Source organism: Mastacembelus armatus, chromosome 16 (genome assembly GCF_900324485.2).
Source record: "Mastacembelus armatus chromosome 16, fMasArm1.2, whole genome shotgun sequence".
Classification (NCBI taxonomy): domain Eukaryota; kingdom Metazoa; phylum Chordata; class Actinopteri; order Synbranchiformes; family Mastacembelidae; genus Mastacembelus; species Mastacembelus armatus.
This window is the reverse complement of record NC_046648.1, coordinates 21,770,870-21,794,039: the sequence shown is the minus strand read 5'-3', so window position 1 is coordinate 21,794,039 and position 23,170 is coordinate 21,770,870. Positions and strand designations below refer to the sequence as shown.

Genomic DNA, 23,170 nt, shown 5'->3' with positions numbered 1-23,170 from the left:
GAGTAGAAGAAGGACAGTAAAGTGAAACTCCCTCAACATTTACTTACAGTTTTTGGATAAATGTACTGACTTGTTTCCAAATATTATTTGTCCACATATTAGAGAAACTATTCAGAGTTTTAGCCGCACTGTAGTTGGTTTCCTTGACTTTTGAAAGCAGGTTTCAGAGATTCTATTCATTTTATCACAGGAGAGACCAGAAGAAGATCTGCTCCTCGAGCTCCTTCACAGGCACGTGCAGCAGCCACAGCAGCACGCGACCATTTCACACTTTATGCAGACACGCGCCAGCTGGGAAAAGCTTCACACCTGACTGGTTTCAACACACCTCCAGTTTGGTTCAGTTCACGAGAGTGAAGAGCCTCTCAGCCTTTATGTTTTCAGACACAGGCACAGACATTCATTTACAAAGATCTTACAGGAGAACATACAGAAAACTGAGCCAGAAAACCAGCCAACAATTAAAGTGTAACACAACCACAAACCCCCAAACCAGGTCACCGACAGTCACTGTTATGAAAAACAGTGTTTTCATTTTTAGAATTTATTCATCGAGATTAACCACGTGGGCGCCAATTAAAGGCATGAAAAGTCACTTGAACAGAGTGAAGTCTGCGGAATTTGCATCTGAGTGACCTGTGTGTGTGGGAACCTCACAGCCCACAGCGCTCCATACACACACACACACACACACACACACACTTCCTTTCACGATGTACTAATTCTAACAGATAATAAAAGTGCAAATGGGTTTGACTGTCTGTTTCCCATGGGAAAGAGCTAGAAAGCTGTTTCACGTGAGATCACTGTGTGGCCAATGAGTCGAAAACTGAATTTGAGTTAAATTATTCTCGTTTATCACAAAAAGCAACATGCTGCTAAAGGAGCCAGGAGGCTGTAGTGCATCCTCTAAAGCTTCATCATCCCTTTTCCAGCCAAAACACCTCAGAGGTGAGTACAGTCTCGATTTCTCATAGATCATTTATTCCACCGCAATACTCATGAACCAAATTCCCTGCTGGTTTAATAAAATGTGTTTTCTGTCGGTTTCAGACCACACAGCCATGTCCAGTGAGGGACATTTGTCCTCCGAGCGTGACCGGGCTTCAAAGCACGACATCAGGTGTTAAAACACACCGTGTTTCCTGTGATCTGCCCCGGACACGCGCAAAAGACAAGCGGCCTGCGAACAGCTGGGGGCGATGTTGGTGAGAGAATGAATACTAATCATAATGAAAACACACGGGCACGCGAGCTGCGACAGGGTTTTCAGACGATTCAGCTTCATCCTGTCATGCAATGACAAACTGTGTGCATGTGGTGCTGTGTGGGGAAGCACTTCTTTTATATTTTCAGACTTTTTTGAAACAATTCTACAGTTTTGGTCATGCAAGACCAGAATAATGAATAGAAAGGCAGTGAATCAGAGCTTCATGTTGAAGCTAGACTTCAAAATGGTTCATATTTCTTTTGTTACATTTTTGTGGGAAATCTGCAGCTCTAGGCTCTGTTATCTCTTTTTCTTGGCCTGAGCTAAAAGCCCATTCAAAGTGAGTGAATCACATGTGACACCTTTGATGTCTTTGAAGTGAGAACTGCTACTGGTCTTTCACTTCATGGTCAGACTTCACACCTGGAGGATGTAGCTCTGCAGGACACCAGGCTTCACACTTCAGACGCAGGCTAAAAACAGCTGTCACAAGCAGTCCAAACAAAAGGGCTTCAGGTTGCATCTGATTTTGCAAGAATCATTCAACACCATATGCTTTTATTTAAGAAATCTGTTTGTTTTATTAAAAAAAAAAGAATACTGCTCGCCATAGGGAGATATCCAGAATAAATTAATGTGCAAAATAGACAAAATATATATTAAAAGAGAACACAGATATATCGTGCACAGATGTCACTCATGACACCAGAGCACACGAGTGTATGTGAGGCGTTGGATGGGCTCATCCAACGCCTCAAACCCTGAGGTCCCTCACACAGAAATGTGATGAATATTATCCACTTCAGTATCTCACTCTTGAATCACGAGAGCACATGTAGAAGAGGGTTTTAGCAGAGTAAGAAGAAAAGGTGGACTCTTCAGCTCCATGATACTCACCTCCAAACTTGCTCTTCAGCAGAGCAGCAGTCTCAGCTGGACTGTTGCAGGTCCCTGTGCCGGTCAGCTGACTGAGCTCATTTAGAAGCATCAAACCAGAGCAGTGAGTAAACCTTACCTACACCTACATCACATGTACAAATGAGATTTTTACAATATTTACAGGTTTTGAGGTTGTGGTGGAATACTAATATTGGTGTAGGTTATCAAGGATCACTTTTCACCAAACCACAATGCAAATATTATTTAAGGAACAATACAGGCATCACTAGTCTATTAACATAAATCAGTTGTTACAGTCATTAAAACTTCAGCTCCTGGAGTCACTGTGGATAATTAGGGCCAGGGTCGCCACAAAGTCTGGCTGTCCAGGTGACTCTGGGATGGACTCTGTTTGCTTGCTTGCCTCTCCATCCTGATATCAAGCTGGTTTTGTCTCTGAGGCTGCTGAGGAACACTGGGGAACCCCTGCTGGGCTGGAACTTGGTAGGGATGAACAAATCTGTCCACACGAAAGTCTCGCTTAGACTTTTGCTTCAGCATGCGAAGAATGGTCTTTGTGTGTCGTAGAGACCTGGAGGAGGAACAGGTCTCAGTTCTCCTTTGGACACTTGCAGAATCAGAATCTGAGCAGGCAAAGCGAGCAGCAAAAGCTGCACACAGCGCTGCTCCGAGCCACAGGCCTTTCCCTTCAGGACCCAGGAACTGAGCTGCTCTCTGCAGGCAGGTGGAGAAACCATCTTGGAAGGAGTGTTGCTGGCCTCCACCATCTCCAGCTTTTCCCAGGTCTCCCTTGGCACTGTTCTGGAGGAAGAGGACTGCATGCTCCAGTATCTCAGCCTTCTCCACTCTGTGCTGAGATTCACCCTACAAGAAGGTATCAATATGATTTGATCTGATATCTGCAACATTATATAAATGAACAGTTTATTTTATAAAAAAGTGAAATTCTTGCAGTAGCCTGTTAGACATCTTAACATTTGAATATGTGTAGTAGGCTTTTATAAGATATTAGAATTGTACCCTATATTCTCTTATAGACCAGTATACTTCATTTGGTAAACAAAGCATATTATATTTGGTACATTCAAGGAGACAATTTGTGTTTAAACTCATAAAATACTAATAATTGCATTTAATAACCTAAAGATAGATATAAACGTCTACATGATCAGTTTTCATAAGATTACAAGTCTTTGTCTTTACCAGTTGTTGTGGCTCAGGCAGCAGCAAGGCCCTCAGATGCTCCAGACTGCGGTTCATCCTCTCCCTTCTGCGTTTCTCCACCTGAGATTTTATGAACTAGGAGATAAAAAAGAAACTAAATGTTATAAACATGACCCAAATGCCAGAGCACAGAAATGGGCTATTCAGTTTCATTCAAGTGTTTCTCCCAGTTTTGCTAAACCAAACAATTACAATCATAGTTGCAGCATAGCAAAATAAAAATTGTTGTTGTGTAGTAAGTGTTACCTTTCTGTCTCTTGTTGTATCCTCCTTCTCCTGTAATACCTTCATTGTGGCCTGTCCAGTACAGTTTGTCTGTCTTCAGAGAAGTTCGTTCTCAGTCCGTCATCGATTAGGTAATGAGGATCTTGTCCCCAGGCTGCTTCTTTTACGTCCTCCCTGCCAGTCCGTCAGACTCCTCCTACTGTACCACCCGAAACCACTCCCACCCAGTCACTGTCCACAGCCCCCCACTGTTTTGATCACCTGTATAATACGTTAGACGGAATCACATGGGTTTATCTATTAAATTAGTTCAAGTGATGCCTTGATCACAGTATTGTTCAAACAACATTGAATTTAAGACACTAAAAAACACGAGTAAACACCCTACGCACTACACAGAAGTCGGCGCGTAATAAAGCCATGCGTAAAGTAGGCGAGAAGGAAAGTCGAGGTTTAGGATTTTACCTTCCCATATGAAACGTTTTGGTTTCGTTTTGTCATAATAAAAAGCACCAAAGTGGGAAAAGTGGGGTTAGATTATATAAAAATATCAGCCCTTCACAAATCAGCATTAGGGAGAATCTAATCTCTCCCGATCATGACACGTATGGTGCCACACGGAGAAATACCTACTTACCATTCATTAGGAAGTCATTCACTTTTTTAGTCTTTTTCTGCTTCTTTTGTTCCTTTCTATTAACATTAATTTACTGTGCGCTCGCCTAACGACGAGTGCCTGCTGACCCCCTCGCCATTCACCCTTGACACCTTTGCATTTGTTAATCAGTCCGCGCGGTGAAGGTGTCAATGGTTTTGCAGGCATTTTGCATTTACACCTCCGTGTCACAACAGGCCACGCGTGCCGTTGTGGTCGCAGTCTCGTGCGGGAGCTATTTAGCACCACGGATATTCGCCATTTGTTTGTAGAAAGCCTTTGATGCTGGAGGGCGACCGTGGGAAACATGACTGACAGCGACGGCACACACTATCCCAGCAACATTAGTGGATACAATACTAATAACCCGATTATTCCATGTTGGCATGCTGGTAGCTTATAGGTTTGTTTAGGTCATATATTGGTCCAAATGTCAGCAGCAAGACACAGCATTCAAAATAAGACACAGTATTTAGGAATATGCACAATGTAAATACAATGTAAACTATAACACATTAAAATTACCACAACTGACATTCATTGAATGAGTCTTTCAGTTGCCCAGTTGTCTTTACCCAGTCTATAGTACAAGCTTGCACAAATACACTGGTCAATACAATAACATGCTATCACGCAGTTTTCATTAGGACTAACTAATTAGATAACTCCATTAGAAACTGTTCAACGCACACGCTGTTCATTATCCACCACAAATATAAAGCATCTCCATTATGATAGGGTGAATAGAAGAAAATCCACATGCACAGGTGAGTGATAACTGTTGGATTTCTGTAATCTGAGTGAGCCCAGGCTTTAATAGAGGCTGCAGTGTTTTCACTCTGACCCCTTGACTCTGCAGAAATGTGGACAGAGGAGCAGCTGGTAGTGAATACAGAGTCTTTATTGTAAAAGAGGTAGAGAGAATACAGGTGTTTCACTGTACAGAAAAAAGACAGCACTGTTGATATACTCATTCAAACCATTAATATGGACTCAGGCACGCCTCATTCATTTTACAGGGACACATAAGCCCAGTAGAAAAAAAAAAAAAACAAAACAAAACAGAGAAACAAACACACAAAATCTTTGGATTTTTCTCTATTGCCCTCTCATTCACTAAATGCATTCTCTCTTTCTGAGCTGTTAAAAAGAAAATAGTTATAGCACTAATAATAAAATGGCAATAATATTAATAATAATGATATAGTGTGCTAAAAACAATGATAATGCAGTCCCATCCCTCACTTTCCCCTTCCCAACCACAAACACACCTCAGTAACATGTCAAAAGTAGTGGAAAATAAACCCTACAACCCCAATAATAAAACCACACTTGCATGCACACAACACACATACACACATTTTCACTCTACCATCCGTGCACTCAGCTAATCATACAAACATAATAATGACCAATGCTGAGCGGTTAGAAAAGAAAACAAAGTACATTTAAAATAATCAAACCAAACAACTTACAAAAACAACTGCAGCCAAGTGGGGAGTGTGATATCATTCTTTCTGTCTTCTGTCGTCAATCTTTCCATCGCTGTCATTCTGTGCCAGTGGGCAGGGCCATCAGTCAGAGTTTTCCGAGTGGTCGCTGTGGGGCGAGGTGCCAGGCGGAGGTGAGTTTCGACTCTGCCAGTTCCCATTAGCCTGAGAAATCGAAAGGAGAGAAAAAACAAGGTGTAAATGACAACACGTGACTTATGTCTGTATTATTCTTTGTTGTTACTCTATCACTTCTCAGCACATCACCTGTGATTTTAGCACCTTAATCACAAATGGTGTAAGATAAAATGTGTGCAGCTATTATACACAATCTGGTTGACATGTTTTGGATTCAACTTTTTTGTGGTACCAGTGAGCACTGACGTATAAAAACTTTTAAAAGTTGAAAAGTATGGAATTTGTTTAGCAGCCGGCCATCAATTCCCACATAATGCAATTACATCAACAAAAATCTGACAAGTCTCAGATAACTGCATTAAAATGATGATGACATAATAATTCATTATAATACTGCCAAAACCTTATTTATATCGCACCGTCCATACGACTGATGCAATTTAAAGTACTTTACAGAGAAAAAAAATATAACCATTAATCTCCAAAGAGGAATTCAGGTAGTCTTGTAATAAAGTAATAAATACTAAGTAGTCCGCAAAAGTCTAATTCATATTAGCTTGTGAAAGACTAACATGACATCTCTGAAGCAAGTTTCAAAAATTCATAGCTGACTGAAATGAACGGAAACCAACTTGTCTGGATGTGAACCGATCTACAAACCGGCACTGCTTTGTAGTAAAGTAGTACTAAAACTCTAATTCTATAAGTCACAGCAAAGGCAAAGCAATCCTTAAAGCTGGGTACTGAAATTTCAACATGAGTAATGTCACAGGATGGTGTATGTAGATTTGATGCCATCTAAACCACAGTGTGTGCTCACTGTTCTATTTTTAATAGGGTTGGACAACAATGGGGCTCTGTGGCTTGACATACCAGGCTGTAACTACACAGATGATACTTATTAGATGTAGATAGATCAATAAATTGTTGGTTTTGCTCTTATATGGGATTTGTTGACAGAAAGAAAAATACAGACTAACACTAGTTGCATCATTTAAATGTGTGTGTAACTACTCCATAACTGCTATTAAGTTACCTGCACCCCCATTGGGCAGACAGACTGGTCACCATTCACAGGTGGAACCCCGAGGAACAAGTCGGCTGACCCAGACAGAGAAAAAGAACCAGACCCTAAAGACACAAACAGCAGAAGTAACATACTGGCCTTGCTCCAAGAAGGTGGAGGCTAAGGGTAAAACATGGAAAAAAAAAATAATCCATGCAATAAAAACCTAAAATTAATCATGCATGCAACATAACTCTTCAAAAGCAAATAGTAGCATTACACCAGCATTCATTATGTTACACAGAGTTCATATAGGCAGCTCATTAAAACTACCAACAAGTGTAGACAGGGTCAAACTGAGGCAAAGAAGGGTGTAACTAACAATTTATTTCACTGCCTTAAGGTGAATAGGTTAGATTTCATTATCCTGCAGTACCTGTGGAGTTGGGAGTATGTGGGGAATCATTGCCCTGTCTGGCTCCCAAGGCTGTCTTCATGGCATAGAGGTTAGCCTCCTCTTGGAACTTGCCAATGTTTTTCTTGTAGCGGATTCTTTTGTTGCCAAACCAGTTGGAGACCTGACAGAAAAAGACAAATCTCAGTGTGCACTTGTGGGAGTGTTAATTTTTAAAATGACCAAACTGTAACAATGAACAGCAGATTTAAATGTGGATAAAATCTTCATCTTCCTATTTCTTTCTTATTATACACAGTTTTGTCTTTAAGAGTATCTAAGTACAGATAATCTTCCGCTTCGTTTAACTGACAAAAGTTCAATTCCATACTTATTAATGCTTCTTCCCACAAGTAGAGCAGTGATTTACCTGAGAGACAGTGATTCCACACTGTTTGGCAAGTTCCTCTTTGGCTTCTTCACTGGGGTAAGGGTTGGACAGGTGGGAGTAAAAATACTCATTCAGGACCTCTGTGGCCTGTTTGCTGAAATTACGCCTCTTGCGCCTGATGGTGTGATGGTGATGAGTGTTGGAAAAGTGGTGATTTTTTGTTGTTGTTATCTTTCTCTTGGAAACACATTTTTGTAAACAAGTCGCAGTTTTCATTTACAAATGTAAATTCTTAAAAAATCCAACAAGGGAAATCTGTTTAACGGTTATACTGTATAGTAATCACATTTAAAACAGGAAGTGTGTCATGGTTTAAAATGACAACTGCACCTATGAATTTTTATTTTTAGTAGTGACCATTTAAAACCTTTGTAACTGTCATTACCAATGGTAGATTGGTTTTACTGTATTTAAGGAACAAAACAATGACCACATGCACACACACCCACCTAGCATCAAGAAAGCGGGACCTCAGGATCATGACTGCCTCACAAGTGCTCTGCTTCAGCTGAGTCTGGATCGAGCTGAACTTACGGTGGATAATGGCCACCATGCGCTCGATCTCCCGTGGGGTCACTGGCCGTGTACGTGACTGCTCCCGCAGAAGGTTCATCACGTGCGTGGTGAACTCTGTGCATGCCTGAATAGAGGGCACAACAGGGTGGACAGTGAAGGACAGAAAGGTGGAAAACAATTAAGCTTTAGGAATTATTTCATGTTGGTTTGCTGGGATTTACCTAAGTTGCTTGTTAGTTTTACATGACATTTCATTTCTAATTTGCCATGTATGCCACATTTTAACATACAAAAAATGTGCAATGACTGTGAGCTCGATATTGTACTGTCCTAGAGGCTATAACTGTCTTTCGAAATGGGCACCAGGAGAAATATAGACATAAAGCCTAAAAAATGTGTAAGGTTGACATGGGTCTCATTCCCACATCTTAAAAGTCAGTGTGGATATTAGATAAAACAAAAATCTGTCTGCTCAATGAACCACCACCATTAATATAACAGTGTAAAAATTGTTTCATTGTGGAAAATGTGACCTTTACTCTTCTATACTTCTGCCATTTTCATCTCCACAACTGCTCAACATGTTGCTGTGGACTGTTGCAAGCAGCTCCTAATTAATGGATAAGTATGTTTGATGCCCAGTATTTCAATAATCGATTTCATCAATTAGTTGTTGCAGCCCTATTTCACACAATTTGAAATAAGTTATTTTGTGTTGATGATGAGCATCATTAAATGTGGAAATGAATGGTGTTTTGAATAACAGCACACATTAGGGCTTCAATGAGACTAATCAAAATAATGCTTCCTCTCATACAGAGATATAGAGCTTACACTTGGTGTAAACCATCAGCAACATAAGGAAAGAAGTGCAGTCCGAGGCAAAGAAAAGTTACGCACTGTCTGTTCCAGACCAAACATGCCAATGTATTATGCTTCTGGCGAGCAGCTTTAGTACAAGCAAGCATGTATGGGCAATGCTCGTCTCCTGTTGCAACACACTACCTGCTCATACTTCTCCAGCTCAGTGTGGTAGATACTGCGAATCTGGCTCAACTTGCTTTTGTAGTCTGAGTGCTCAAGCGAGCTGTCAGGTGACATCCCTCCTGAGCTGGTGGCTGCAGACACAGCTGCAGCAGCCCCACCGCCTTTCTCTGGTCCCGCCACACCCTCCGCCAGCAACATGTTGTCCAGTCGTACAAGCTGAGGATCCTGAGGCTCCTCCTCCTGTGTGTTCCTCATTGACAGGCCTGTCAATGAAAAAGATCAATGATTATTGTTTTTGTTGGTGAAACACAGGATAAAAATATAGCTGTTAAGGCACAGCCACATTACACTTTAATCTTGCAAATATTTCCTCTGCCCTATTTTCTTCAACCACAGCCAGCATAACTGATGAATTTGACATTACATTCCCTACTATTGCGCACCTTGTGGGTTCAGTTTTGTTCAAAACTGTCCAGCAAAATCAGCTAATAGAAAAACAGATGCACTGTAAATGCAGGCAAGTCATTCCTCTATGTACAGTCACTTTCACATGTTATCATATACTTGTAAATACGTTATATTTACTCTTGCATTATATGCTATGTGTGTATACCTTGCTGCTGCTGCGACAAAGAAATGTCCCAATTGGGATGAATAAAGTACATCTATCTATCTACCTGGCTTGGAGGATGTAAAAGGGTATAAACATGCTTCCTCTTGTAGCATACAGTAATCAGACCAATACATATTACATTGCCCCATAGGAATTATTATTCTATTATGAGTCTATTAGTCCACCTGTTGTCATTTGTCGCTATTTTTGTCCCAAACAAGGTTTTACATAACAGCTGTTTGTTTTTGAGACTGAAGGCAAATATATTGAGAGTTGCTGACAACCACTTAAATTGTGTATATGTGTGTGTGTGTGTGTACACACTTGGGCACTAACCGTGTTTATGGTGTTATTGCCTTCTGATGACAAAATGTCAACACAGTCTAATAACGCTGCAATAAGCCACGAGTCCTCTGGGCATCCAGATAAAATTAAAAACATGACAGCCAACACCGACAAGCTCAAAACTAGTTTCAATAACGTACCGGTTTTTTCCTTGATCTCACACAAAACGCTGAACAATGCAGGTTTCATTCGGTGACAGTTGAGTGCATGTTTCCTGTACATAAAGAAAAGAGCATGACACTAAGAGGCAAACCGTGAGGGTCAGTGACAACATGCAAATCGACCAAAACAAAAACACAAATGAAGTGACGGACCAGCTACCATTAGCATGGCTAGCATGGCTAACTTAGCAAACGTTAGCTTATGTTTGGCTATGAGCTAAGAAGGCAACGATTCACTAATAAGAGATGTATACACTAAAGACAATGAGTGCCATTGTATATTTATCTGTTTACGATATTAGTGAATCTTAACATGCATACGAAAATGCTGTTTTAACGATTACACAGGCGCTAATTAGCTAACTGTTGTAGCCGTGTTAGCTAGTTAGCTCTGGCTAATGCTAACAATGGCTACGTGTTAGACCATCGCTGCCAAAGTGAAAACGCGTTTGTAAATGACAGCAAAGAAACAGAAAGCAATGGCTAACGTCACAGCACAAGAATGGGACTCTGCGTAAACAAAAACAACTTCTTGTTGTTAGCTGCTGTTAGCTAATCAGTTAGCTCCTGGCTAGTTAAGCCAAACAATAGATTGAAGTTCAGGAAACTTTGCCGCTGCGAGTCGGAGTCGCACGTAGCGGTAAAACAAAAACAGATAATCTCAACAACGAAAAAAAATCAAACTTGTCACTAACTTTGCTTGTGCCTCGTCCAAACTTTGGTCGGTTATAGTCATTATTTGCTGCAGTATGTCACCGATATCTCTGCGGGTTTCATGCCCGTTCTCTGTGCCCTCGAGGCCCGCGTCCCCTCCGTCGGGCCGGTGCTGAGAAGGTTGGTGAACCGAGTTAAGAGAATGCATCCCGGGGTGGCCACTCATGCCAAGTCCCCGGCCGTTAGAGGGCCCATTGCCCGTCAGAGGCTGCTGCTGCAACATCTTCAGCAACGCACAGTGGCGGCGACTGCTGCCCAGCAGTGCTCATAGACACACAACAACACAGCCTGCTCCGAGGCATGGCAGATAGGACGGTCCCCTAGCGACTGGAAGGAAAAGCTGCACACCATGTGCAACAAACCCTGCTTTCGTGTGACAGAACAACAATGCGGGTGAAATATAACCACAAGAACCAAACAGCTGCATGACCTAAATTTTACGAACAAGTGTGTGCGTGTGTCTCTCTGTGTGCATGTGTGCGCGCGCGCGTGTCTGTGTGCGTATGTCTGGGTGTGTGCGGTGGTGGAAGAAGTAAAAGTACAAGCAGCCAAATTGAAGAACCTAAAGTAAATGTACTCAGTGACACATCTCACATTAAAGCATGTTACACTATTGGATAATATTTATTCATGTATTATTGTTTTCATCACTCATAATGTTGGAGCTAGTAAAGGACGGGGTTAATGTTAACTAACATATAGGACTATACTTATAATTTGAGTTCAATCAAATATTATGATTATGTTGTATTTTGTTTTTCATGCCTAGTTTTAAAAATGTAATAAGTAACTAAAGTTAAAACATAAATGTAGTGGAGGAAAAATATGACATTTTCCTCTGAAATACAGTGAAGTCAAAGTATGAAGTAGCAGAAAATGAAAATACTCAGGTAAAGTGAAGATACTTCAAAACTGTACTTAAGTACAGGTGTAAATATACTTAGTTACTTTCCACCATTTTGTTTGTGTGTAAATACAGTAAGAACCACTAACTAAACTGACTACATAACATGACCATGTGCCTGGTTATAAGCCCATATTTACGGAGTTTTAGATTACAGAAGTTAGTTATTTTTTCTGCTTTAAAGTGTTTAATTTCATGTAGACTGTTTTTCTCACTTGTCTGACTCTACTTCTCGTTTTAGATGCAATCAACAGGATGTGTGCCAAAACCACAGCAGTGTCAGAAGAACTGTGCACCTCTTTCAACATGTTGGAGTTGGCTCTGACAAAATCAAATGAGAAGCAGTTGATGTTTACAACTACTTTGACAGCTTTAACTTTATCTCAGATATTAAAAAAACTTGCTTGGAATTATATTCAAACTAACCAAATGCACAACTGGGGTTCCATCTGTTTTTAGTAGTAATATTTTATAATAGTATGACTTGTCAGATGTGGGCTAAATAAATAGGGGTGGGCTGTCTTAAGAGGAACAGGAAGAGAGGAGTTGAGAGAGAGAAGGTAGAAAGGCAGGCAGAAAGGGCGAGAGCTTGTCACGTCGGCATGTGAAACTCTTCATAGCAAGGTTTTTTTCTTAGTAAAGATATTGACAAGACAAGTAAAAAATGTGGTGCTCAGTCTGCGGTGACAAGAGATGATACTTTGAAGAGAAGATTTTCAAAAGGTAAAGGTAAGAAATGACTGAATTTACATTTACTGTACGGTATAAAAGATAAGTTTTCTGGGCAAATAAACTTTTGGCAAAATTTACAATACGATCAGTGAGCAACAACCACTGTGTTGCCACACACCTTTGTTGTCATACAACAAAGAAGAAATACATGTTGGATTTTCAGCTTAAACATCTATGGTCAACAAGCTAGAACTTGCCAAACTGGTTTCCTAAACAATTCTTAAAAAAGAAAAAGGCACAGCTGCTCTACAGCTGCTGCCGACTTCATGTCTATTCCAAGTGACTTCATGCTTGATATGTGTGAAGGTTGCTGATTTTTTTTTTCTTAGAAGAATTAACAAAGGGTTTCTCACATTCTTTGAGCTAATGCCAGTTTTTGTGTATTTTCTTGACTGTCAAAAGGGACTGCACAGTGATCCAAGTTGAAATGGCTGAAGAGGAGCTGCTGGAGCCTCTTGTCATCACAGAGGAGGGAGACATAACAGAGTGTGTCACTGAAAGCGAGGTAGCAAGCAGTTTGGTTGTCATTTTACAGAGCTGTAGCGAGGACTCAGCTCTGAAAAAGGAAGAGGAGCACACAGGAGAGGAAAAGAACGAAGAGCATACAGCGAGTAAAATGTGTTCAGAAGAGCAGAACCTGGAAACGCAACAAACCAACAAAGAAAACCAGTCAGTAGATATTCTTGTGGAAGAAGAAGATAAACCAGCCGATTATAAGCAAGAGGAAACTGCAAACATGAATGATGGACAGAACAGATGTGATACTGAAAGTATAGGGCAGACAGATGGAGTAATACAAATGAATAAAAAACCTGAGAAATCCAGAGACACAGAAGAAAAGGTGACAAAAAATGATGCAGAAGTGGATCCAAAGAGGTTAAATTCATCTGAGGAACAACCCAAACGGATAAAAAGTGAAGAAGACGATTCAAAAATGGTGTGTAAACTTTTGTTTCACTTGAATCTTGCCTTGTACTCTTAAATTACATCTGTTTTGTAATTCACTTAGGAGGTCATGCAGCAATCACAATGTTTATGTACTTGACTTTACCAACCAGCTACCATGTACCCTACAAGAAAAACAATATTTTGGTAGAAAAACAGCCGATATCCTTTTGTTACTGAAGATGTGGGAGGTATAGAGGACTTGAGTGAATTATTTTTTTTTGCCACTCACTGAGAAACCTTTTCTTCTTCCCTCATTTTTTTTTCTGCCACCTACCCGCGTTTTCTCAGGCTCACAGGTTAACCCCTGAATTCCCAGAGGCACTGTATGAGCTGCTCTGCACTCTTCAGGAGGGGAGACGGCTCAATGATCAGCGCTGCTCCTTCAGGCTGGAGAGTGGCATCAGGAGGCGGAGGTGCCATTCTGAGCCCAATGCCATCAAGCCAGCCAATAGAGGTGAGGGCACATTGAGAGGTTGTGGTCTGTTTTACAGTGGAAAAGTGATGAAACGCCTGCAGCTGTTGCATTTGTTTGCATGAAGCGAAGCTGACTCATGTTTATCAAGCTGAAACGGCATGAAACTACCAGCTCTCTGTGACTCAGATAGGTTATGAAAGTTAACTTACATGTTTCCACGTCTTTCATTGACCACTGGCCACTTAAAGTGCCCTGAAGATATTCTTTTATCTTATTTCTCCACAGTCGTCTTTTCTTCAATGACTTCACTGCAGAAAGAGGAGTTTTTTGAACTTGTGGCCACAGCTCAGGCTCGCCGGCTGGATGACCAGCGGGCACAGCTTGAAAAATCTACACCACCAAAGCCAAAAGCCAGAAGTTTTCGAGGAAGTATAAAGCAGCTCTCTTTTGTTAAAAAGCCTGCACCAGCTCCTGTGCCCAAAGAGGACCTGTATAATATGATTCTCACAACACAGGTAAGAAATCAGAAGTTGTGTGTTTAGTTTTTTCATGGTTTATCATATTCTATATACAGCAGAAAACAACTTGCAAAACGTCAGTGCCATGTAAACTTTTTAGAAGTATAATTTCAGGCATCTACTTTCCAAATTTCATTCCACACGCAGGCTCAGGGTAGGCTGGAGGACCAGCGTAGCAGAGCTCCTGGTCCCATGGATGATGAGGACTTCTTCTCCCTGCTCCTCAGGGTCCAGGGGGGTCGTATGGACGAGCAGAGGACTGAACTACCATGCATGCTGCAAACCTGAGATGGAAAACAAAAACTTGCAGGGCTAATGTGTGAGCCATTCCCGTATTGTAGCCTTTTTAATCAGATATCCTGTTAAATCTTGTTGACTTGGATGATGCTATGTGTTCTGAATTTGTTTCCCTGTTCATAGTGTCATCAAAGCTGTTGAGACTGTAGCAAAAACGCTAATGTTTGAGCAAGAGAGCTTTTAAGACAACTGAAGTGATGTTTCTGATGAGACTTTACTTCTAATTAGTTTTGTTCTTTCCTAATACATAGGATGAGCAGATATGCTTTTTTATTGCCAAAATTGACCTTATATTGAATGTGTGCCATGTGGCCAGGTGGTTTTTGTGTGTGTTCCTGATAATAATATGGAGGAGGCAGTCTTCCTATCTGTTGTTTTTTGCGGTTCTATTTTGTACAGTAGACATTAAACACATCAGGGACCGTGGTGAGTGGATAGCTCCGAGGCTGCACAGTGTTTTGACTGAATACAGATAATTCTCCTCCAAAAATAAAAAATGTGCATCTGAGCCATGTGTATTTATCCATTTATTCTGTTCATCCAAAAACTTGTCAGTTGAAACCTGCATTTAAAACGTGCTCTAATGCTGATATTATTACAACATGTATTTCATTTTGATTTGATATTGCATTTCAAACACATGGTGGAGAGACATGCCCAGAGATATGAAGCCTGAACGTTTTTGAGATTTGGTTACCTTACTGAGTCCAGTCTATTGAAATTCATATCAACCCAAATGATTCAACAATACTACTGTTTGAGTGTATAGTATTTGTGTTTTTTTTTTTGCAACCTGTTAACAGAGTGGTAGTGATAGAGCTACTAATTTATCTATATGTCAACAGTCATAACTTTCTTTAGACTTTACTTACTCATTTTATGAAAATGAGTATAGCTAGAACATATAATCAAATCAGTGTCAACATATGAATGCAACATGAAGTGAAGTGTGAAGTTCAATGTCAATAACTCTGCTTTACAGTTTTTGCTGTTAAATGGAACAGGAGTGTTTCTTCAGAAAACCCATGATCCAATGACGTTTTTAAAGACCTGTACTGCCAAAAATGCTGCACTCAGTGTATCAGGGCCACAATGAGTACAGCCAGTAGGAGCCTCACAGAAACCTGTGACCTCCTCTGGCGTGTGAGGAAGACCTGCTTAGTATGCAGAAAGGAGGTTAGTGGTAACAAGAGGACGCTGTGTTACTTCCTCCAACAGAGGAGAGTTATGTGATGTGCGATACCAACACTTTGACCAACATGGCTGTTAAGATCTAAACTCCACAACAGAACGAGGACAATTTCTACTAAGCTTAATGTGTTTTGTTCAATTCTTGTTTAATTTACTGTTGAGGATTGTGTTATGTCTTCAGGTTTTTGATGACATTCTGTCACACGACTTGCTATCCTCTACCTCTATTAAATAAGCATAAACATTTTTATTTTATAAAAATAAACAGGGGACTGCAAGTAAAAAGCATGAATATAAAAAACAATAAAGAAATCGCAAAACTGACAGTGTCAAACAGGAAAAAACAACAGCAGCATGACTAACAAGCTTCAAGTTCCACTTTTAAGACGAAGTGTGCAATGATGGTGGTCAGCATATTGTCTCAGCATGGCCTTTTCAAAGACCAGATATTACCCAAGTCAACATGTTTGACATATTGTTTTTTACTTTGACGGTTGGTTGAGAGATCATTCTAGTGTGGGGTTGAGCACATTTGTAAGTCTGTTCAAGTCTGAGTGAAACCTGCAGGCTGGGGGTTTATGGCTGTATAGAGTTCAAGAAGCTTTTTTACTTTACCAAAATAGGACAAACACTGAAAATACTGAAATTTCTGAAAATTCTAATACTTAATTTTGTCAAATATTTTTGTAACTATAATCATGTATATGTTGCTTTTATCATTTAAAACACAGCTGCTTTTTTTAAAGTAGAGCTACAATAATTAGCCTGAAATTAATAGTTTCAGTATAAAAATAGGGTTTTTTTTTTGTTATAGCTTCCGACCAAATTAATTAACCCTAAAAACTAATCAGCAGGTTTGTTCGACAAAGAAAATAAGTTATTGCTTTACTTATTTTTAAATGGCGTTTGATATGTCCCCGCCGCCGGATGACGTCACCAACCACCTGACTGAAACATAGGATTTTTCGAGTAGGACAAGACGGGAGGACAGGAAGTTAGGGAGCCTTTCAAACCGAGTTGAACTGTATCTTTCTCCAGTCACTGTTTAGTAGGCTACACCTCTTATTGTCAAAGCTGCTTAGTTTGCGGTCGGTTGTCATTTTGTTGTTATTTTTCGGGCGTTGCTTTTCTAAGTCACTTTCTCATCCCGCTCTTGTAGTCCCAGACCCAGGCTGAAACTGAAAACGGTTCACGGCTGCGACTGGCTTCATGTTGAGAGCCGCATACGAGGCTGTTAAATAAGAGCAGACACGCTGAGATGGAGGTGGGTGAAGCTTCTTAGATAAAATTTCACATGTGCTACCAGCGACTGCACATTCACATGGTGGTGTTAACAGTCAATGCTGTGATTTATTCTGTCTCTTGGAAGTTAAGTTTGAGCTTTAACTTATGTTTGCGTCGGTTTTCTTATGTTATTAGTTGTGTCTACCTGTTCATGAGTTTTTATATGGTGCCATTTATTTCACTCGTTTTCAGAAAGTAGATGAGTACATTTAGTATCTCAGAGCAGCTTTTAAAGTATTTACTTTGTCTCATTTTAATTAATGCTAATGCTGTTTTATATGTCACAGCATTTCAAAGTAAAGGTTGTACGTCTTTCATATAAATAATATAAATAAATGCATTGTTCAGTTTGTTAAACAAATCGTTTAGTTTTAAATTGAAAATCTTTAAAGTCTTACTTTCCTCTAGAAAGGTGAATACATCTTATCTTCCAGTCTTGCTACTATATTATATTTCAGTTTTCAAGGCAAAAAAAAGAACTGATTGATTATACACTCATTATACACCATGTATATGTGCATAATAACATATAACTCTGTTCTTAGATGCTTTTCCTTTCCCTGCTGATCTTCTTTGTGCCACTGGAGGGCGACACTTCACCAATTACCTGCTACAATGACCAGGGAGAGGCTGTTGATTGGTAAATCGAACAGTCCTGGACAAAATAAGCATTTACAAATACACTTTTTGGTTTGTTTTCACACAGCTAGGTGTGATAAGTTCTATAAATAAGGAACCCTGATTTGAAAATCCGTGTATTATTTCCAAACATGCAACAGTGCAAGCTGTTCTGACATTTATAAATATCTGTATTTTCTCTGACTTAGGTTCTATATGTACAAGCTGCCTAAAGAACATGGCAGAGGGTCTCCTGAACAGGAGGGTGATGCTTATTTACTCTTGGACAAAGGGAGTGAAGGATGGACTGAGGGCAAGGGGACGGTGAACGACACTACAGGAGCACTGGGAAGAACGGTCGGACAACTTTACTCACAGGGAAAGGTCTGTTGTTTTTTAGGTGTCTTTTTGTCTGTAACAAATCTAAAAATCTAAGTTTAGTTTTTCTTGAGTAGACTCAGTTTGAAGAACGAGGAAGTCAGTCTATGTGATGCAGAGATGGTAGCTGAAATGACTACATGGCTTTCTGTTCCTTATTATTCATGTACTGAGCTTGTACTGTGCTTATTTAGTATTAATAATCTATTTTTCCATTCACCTTTGTCTTCTATCCACAATGTAACAAACATGTAGTTTGTCTAAGCAACATCAGTAGTAAATAGCTCAACGTTCTTCATCTATTATCCATGCCTGAAGTAGATGTCATTTATTTGTCTGTTTTTCTTTTTGCTCCTCTGATTAAATGTAATGCTAAACGTTCTTAAAGACATTTTACTGTTAACTCTACTTGTTATTATTAGATCAGAATGAGAAACTGAGAGTGAGAACTGAAAATGTACTTTGTTCAGTTTATCCCTTTCACTGCAGCTGTGAATCCTACAATGCAACAAAGATCATTAAAAACACACCTCTCCAATTATCAGTGTTCTGTAGCTTTACTCGTTTATTTATTTAATGTTTATTTAAATAGGGATAATTATGTTGCATGAATCAATGCCACAGCATTCATAGCATAAGCTAGTTCTCAGTCGCTGTCATGAGATAGGCCTTTAAAATAAATAGAAACTCAACACTAAACTACCAAACACAAAACTCTGTACATGCATACAATTAAACACAAAACTCAGCAAGATAATACAGATTAAACAACAGGTATAAATGACGACGCGATAAAATCCTATAAAACTACAAACAGCAGTTTAATTGTGATTGCTTGTCTTTCTGTTCAGCTATGCTGGTTTTTCATTTCAGTGAAAAAGCTCTGTTCTCTTCACAGAATACAGAGGTAGCATACATCCTTTACAATGACCAGAGACCACCTGAGGACCTTGGTGACAGATGGTTTGACAACAGTGGAAGTAGTTGTGGGCACACAAAAGGTGAACACCAAAGCAGCCAGGCTCTAAAATATCCCTATAACCCAGACAGGCTGCGAAAGGTCTGATTTAACACTCAGACACTGGCAAGCGCATCATAAATATGGGATCAGTACATGAATGAATGTCATAGCAAAAATAAACCTCACAATTCACAATATAAATAAGATAAAGCCAAAACTACCTGAGAGGAATGTACATATTCAAAAACCAATGCTGGTAAAGGTCTCATTCAGTATTATGAATTTAATGTATAGTACAGTTTGTACGTTTAAAAACACATTCAATTGATAAATGCAAACATAATGACGCATTGCTGTCAATATCGAGGGGGCAGTATAAAGTTTTGCCTGATGTTAGTTTTTAACATCAGTTTGTATGAAGGAGGATAGTCACAATATGCTGTAGTCTTTATGCAGTGTTGAATGTGTTTTAATTTCAATTATTACATAACAGAGTACTTTTACCTGCTAGTACTTGTATCTGAGCAGACTGATATGAATGGTATGTGAAAATAAATTAGCATAGTAGAGTTTGTTTAGATTTGATTTACATGTCTGCTGTCACCACCTGGAGGGAAAACGTTGCTGTTTTTTTGCTGACAGTTGTATTTCTGTGCCTCAGGTGTTGTACTGCTGGATGAGAAACAGGGATTCTGGCTGGTCCATAGCACCCCTCATTTCCCCCCTGTACAGCAGGCAGGAGAGTATTATTACCCGAGCAGTGGCTTGGTCAACGGACAAAACTTCATCTGTGTTACCTACCCGCTCGACCGCTTCCAGACCATTGGTAAGACTGGAGTCATGGCCTGGGGTCTTTTAGACACAGTTGTTATAAAAATGCATTTAACACTCTAAGAGGATGTTTAAATGGTCATTAGCGTTAGATTAGCGTCAGATTACAGTTATCTGAGCTGAAAATAGAGGATCCAGGCAGCTAATGAAATGTCCTCCTGTCTAATTAAATCCACTCTAATTTAAAAGAAACAGTTATTACAGCCTCAAAGTTACAGCTATTTCGTAAACAAAGTCTTGAATGTTATAGATTATAAATCTGTAACGTTACAGTTTGATGTATTGATTTGCTAATTCAAGTTTAGAGACATTTTCCCAGAGATATACTTTCGACTAGTAATGTAAAATAATTCTTTTGGTTTAACTTTCATATCATTTATCATATCAGCCAAGAAGATAATGCTCTGCAAAGAAAACTGAAGGTTTTTCACTGAATAATGAGCTTATAAAACCTGTAATGACATCTAATAAAAGACTGTTAGTTTGCCTCAAAGTACTAACAAGTTCCAACATGTTTCAGTCTTAGTTTCCCACAAAAGTTTAAATCCTGTTTTGGAATTCTTTCCCAAGAATTATTATAATCCTCTTGCAACCCAAAACATTCATCATTTTACATGATGAAATGGAAAATTTTGTAGTGTTTGGTTTGTCCACCCTTAATTGTGGAATTCAGTGGTCTGTGTTGGTATTGCATTAGTTTTTATAAGGAGTATCTCCTCCTGAAAGGGATTCCTTGAGTCTTTGTTGTCACCCAGTATTTAATAATGCAGCCAGTATTGACACAACAACAACAATCCCAATCCAAGATAATCAGCATAAACAGGTGTTATCACCATGTCAGTCGGCTGCCTCTGCAGTTCCCTGGCAGGCCCTACAGTTGGCACAGTTGCTATGGCAGTGCCTGGGGTAATGTAATTAGACAGAGGTATGTAACCATAGAGACACTGGCCCTCACACCGCGACAGGCTGTTGCTCTATCAGATTCTCACCCCTCCAGCTGGATGTTGAGAGCATGACGAGGACACACGGCACATCAATGTTTTGTCAAACACTGGAAAGTGATCACAGCCTTGTCATGTTTCATTGAAGTGGATCTTACTGCATGATCTGCATATTATTGAGGAGAAATATTTGTCTGCGTTTCGAAATGCTGCAAAATGAGAACACAACTAAATACAGTTACTGCATTCGACAGAATCAGTGGTGTGACGTGACCTAATTATGTACATCTGCTTTTTGGTTTTGAATTGTTATTGAATTATTAGATATTGCTGCAGATATTGGCTGTCAATCTTTCATCAACCAATAGGCACCAATATCACCAAGACACTGTTATTCGTGTACTGTACTTAATGAATAAAATGATTCTGATTCTGGAGTGGTGTTAGCAGCTTTGTCCTTAAATCTAATTTGTTGTGTACCACAGGAGAGCAGCTGCGGATCAATCAGCCTAATGTGTACGACTGCAGTGTCCCTGAGTCCTTGGCGTCCCTGGTACCTGCACTGGCTGCTGTCTGTGAGAAAAAACATCTGTCCAGTCACATCTTTCCAGATGTCAAGACAGAATCTAATCGCAGTGTGACTCTGACCTCAAAGGACGGAACCAACTTCATCAACTTTGCCAAAGGAGCCTCTTTTGACAATGGTATGACTTTGGAGAACTGAAGGTACTTTCTAGTAGTTGTGTGGCAACGGTTGACTTTGGTTCAGCTTCACCTACTGTATCTTTGATGGTACAAATCATCACAGGTTCTACTTGTGATAATTAGATACACACTTTATTACCTTTTTCTAAGATTATATTTAACAGCAGGCAGACACTCTGAGGTCAATTAAATAATAAAAACATTCTCAACCAATCTCTCCTTTCTGTTTTGTCAGACCTGTACCACTCCTGGGTGGCCCCCACCCTTCAGTCAGACCTCCTGGTCCAGTTCTGGATTCGCTCCACAGGTGTACTCCCATCCAATTGCTCGCTCGGCTGGAAGGTCCTGGACATCACACTCCTCAACCCAGGGCAGGCGTTCACCTTCAAGACCAGCCAGGACCACTCAAAGTGGGCGGTCAGCCCTGAGGCAGCAAACCACAGGGCTGGAGGAGGCTGGGTGTGTGTGGGAGACATAAACCGGAACGAGGCAGAGGAGAAGCGAGGGGGAGGCACAGTGTGTCTGCAGGACCCGGTGGTGTGGAAGGCTTACCGTACCGCAGCACTTGAGTGTGAGGCCTGTGAAGGAAGAACCATCCAATGCTGATATCTTTTTAAGGAACAAAAATTCATTGTTTTTTTTTAGAATAACCTAAAAAAATAGAATGACTGTTGCTGAGGGTTGTTACATACGCCTCTCTAAATTTAGTCCATGCAGAACAATGCTGGAGGAGGACAAGTAGTCACCTCTAACTGGAAGCAGAGGGTATTGTGGGAAATATGGTGTTCATTGTGGAAAACACAAAAGCCTCAAAGTGCCACATTAAATTGAAAGCATTACTCCAAGTGTCTTTATAACTGCTGTTTTAACTCAAACTGTAAGGAGACAATGGGCTCTGCTTCACTAACTCTGACCTTTTCTGTTTAAATCACCATTAGCTGATTTTCTTTTGATATGTTCCCAGCAAGAGCATTATTTTTTTGGTTAGCATTGTATGAAAATGGATTTCATGGGATTGTAGGTGTGTGAGCGATGCATGATTACTTGCACTTTGAAACATGTAGACATTTCACTGACAAGATCAGATCAGATGCTGACAACATTCAGGTGTGAGGAATCATTTAATACTTGAGGTTTCATGAATGTTTGTGCTGTTAACGGAGTTGGTGTGCTTTTCTAAAATATCCAGAAATATCATGTTTATGTGCCTTTGATTTTATTGTTGCATTGCACATATATTAATTTCAGATGCTGGCACTCTTGAATATGAATAAGAAAAAACAAAGGTGTCTGGTTTGTTGCTGATGTATATTCACCTTGCTTTGTTTACTTTATCCATGAGAAAAATAAAAATGTCAGGATTTGGCATGTGAAGGCAATTTGAATTCTTTTTATGGTATACTTCGCAGCATGGAAAA

General features: G+C 40.0%; 4 protein-coding genes across 6 annotated transcripts; 2 read left to right on the top strand and 2 right to left on the bottom strand.

Moving 5' to 3' along the window:
* Positions 1-1,836: 1,836 nt before the first annotated feature.
* On the bottom strand, positions 1,837-3,717 carry LOC113136498 (transcription factor HES-2-like). Its single transcript, XM_026317370.1, has 3 exons — positions 3,581-3,717; positions 3,314-3,409; positions 1,837-2,974 (listed from the first exon to the last, which is right to left on the bottom strand). The coding sequence occupies exons 1-3, from the start codon at positions 3,623-3,625 to the stop codon at positions 2,444-2,446; spliced, it is 672 nt and encodes a 223-aa protein (XP_026173155.1). The 5' UTR covers positions 3,626-3,717; the 3' UTR covers positions 1,837-2,443.
* A 1,377-nt stretch (positions 3,718-5,094) lies between these two features.
* Positions 5,095-11,431, bottom strand: pbx2 (pre-B-cell leukemia homeobox 2). The gene is made up of 8 exons (XM_026317016.1): positions 11,011-11,431; positions 10,295-10,368; positions 9,215-9,459; positions 8,143-8,333; positions 7,673-7,808; positions 7,285-7,426; positions 6,879-6,973; positions 5,095-5,869 (listed from the first exon to the last, which is right to left on the bottom strand). Exons 1-8 carry the CDS (start codon positions 11,250-11,252, stop codon positions 5,789-5,791), a joined length of 1,206 nt encoding a protein of 401 aa, XP_026172801.1. The 5' UTR covers positions 11,253-11,431; the 3' UTR covers positions 5,095-5,788.
* Positions 11,432-12,466: 1,035 nt separating this feature from the next.
* gpsm3 (G protein signaling modulator 3) lies at positions 12,467-15,351 on the top strand. Of its 2 annotated transcripts, none has more exons than XM_026317018.2 (5): positions 12,467-12,656; positions 13,068-13,602; positions 13,902-14,067; positions 14,314-14,543; positions 14,694-15,351. In XM_026317018.2, the coding sequence occupies exons 2-5, from the start codon at positions 13,093-13,095 to the stop codon at positions 14,832-14,834; spliced, it is 1,047 nt and encodes a 348-aa protein (XP_026172803.1). In that variant the 5' UTR covers positions 12,467-12,656; positions 13,068-13,092; the 3' UTR covers positions 14,835-15,351. The 2 variants fall into 2 exon arrangements, with proteins under 2 accessions (XP_026172803.1, XP_026172802.1); XM_026317017.1 differs by having other exon boundaries at positions 12,468-12,662.
* A 1,641-nt stretch (positions 15,352-16,992) lies between these two features.
* On the top strand, positions 16,993-23,126 carry dnase2 (deoxyribonuclease II, lysosomal). 2 transcript variants are annotated; one of them, XM_026316697.1, is made up of 8 exons: positions 16,993-17,082; positions 17,194-17,298; positions 17,864-17,958; positions 18,146-18,320; positions 19,213-19,315; positions 19,937-20,101; positions 21,533-21,751; positions 21,988-23,126. In XM_026316697.1, the coding sequence occupies exons 2-8, from the start codon at positions 17,293-17,295 to the stop codon at positions 22,356-22,358; spliced, it is 1,134 nt and encodes a 377-aa protein (XP_026172482.1). In that variant the 5' UTR covers positions 16,993-17,082; positions 17,194-17,292; the 3' UTR covers positions 22,359-23,126. The 2 variants fall into 2 exon arrangements, with proteins under 2 accessions (XP_026172482.1, XP_026172480.1); XM_026316695.1 differs by having other exon boundaries at positions 17,013-17,298.
* The last annotated feature ends 44 nt before the right edge of the window (positions 23,127-23,170 follow it).

Bases quoted from the DNA above. Each gene is read 5' to 3' on its own strand.
- LOC113136498 (XM_026317370.1), bottom strand. From the start codon at position 3,625: ATGAAGGTATTACAGGAGAAGGAGGATACAACAAGAGACAGAAAG. The intron at 3,410-3,580 runs GTAACACTTACT...TTTATCTCCTAG, and splicing joins ATACAACAAGAGACAGAAAG to TTCATAAAATCTCAGGTGGA. The intron at 2,975-3,313 runs GTAAAGACAAAG...ACCTTCTTGTAG, and splicing joins TGCCTGAGCCACAACAACTG to GGTGAATCTCAGCACAGAGT.
- pbx2 (XM_026317016.1), bottom strand. From the start codon at position 11,252: ATGTTGCAGCAGCAGCCTCTGACGGGCAATGGGCCCTCTAACGGCCGG. The intron at 7,427-7,672 runs GTAAATCACTGC...TTTTTCTGTCAG, and splicing joins GTGGAATCACTGTCTCTCAG to GTCTCCAACTGGTTTGGCAA. The intron at 5,870-6,878 runs GTAACTTAATAG...TCGATTTCTCAG, and splicing joins TCTGCCCAATGGGGGTGCAG to GCTAATGGGAACTGGCAGAG.
- gpsm3 (XM_026317018.2), top strand. From the start codon at position 13,093: ATGGCTGAAGAGGAGCTGCTGGAGCCTCTTGTCATCACAGAGGAGGGA. The intron at 14,068-14,313 runs GTGAGGGCACAT...ATTTCTCCACAG, and splicing joins CATCAAGCCAGCCAATAGAG to TCGTCTTTTCTTCAATGACT. The intron at 14,544-14,693 runs GTAAGAAATCAG...TTCCACACGCAG, and splicing joins ATATGATTCTCACAACACAG to GCTCAGGGTAGGCTGGAGGA.
- dnase2 (XM_026316697.1), top strand. The intron at 17,959-18,145 runs GTAAATCGAACA...TCTCTGACTTAG, and splicing joins CAGGGAGAGGCTGTTGATTG to GTTCTATATGTACAAGCTGC. The intron at 18,321-19,212 runs GTCTGTTGTTTT...TTCTCTTCACAG, and splicing joins AACTTTACTCACAGGGAAAG to AATACAGAGGTAGCATACAT.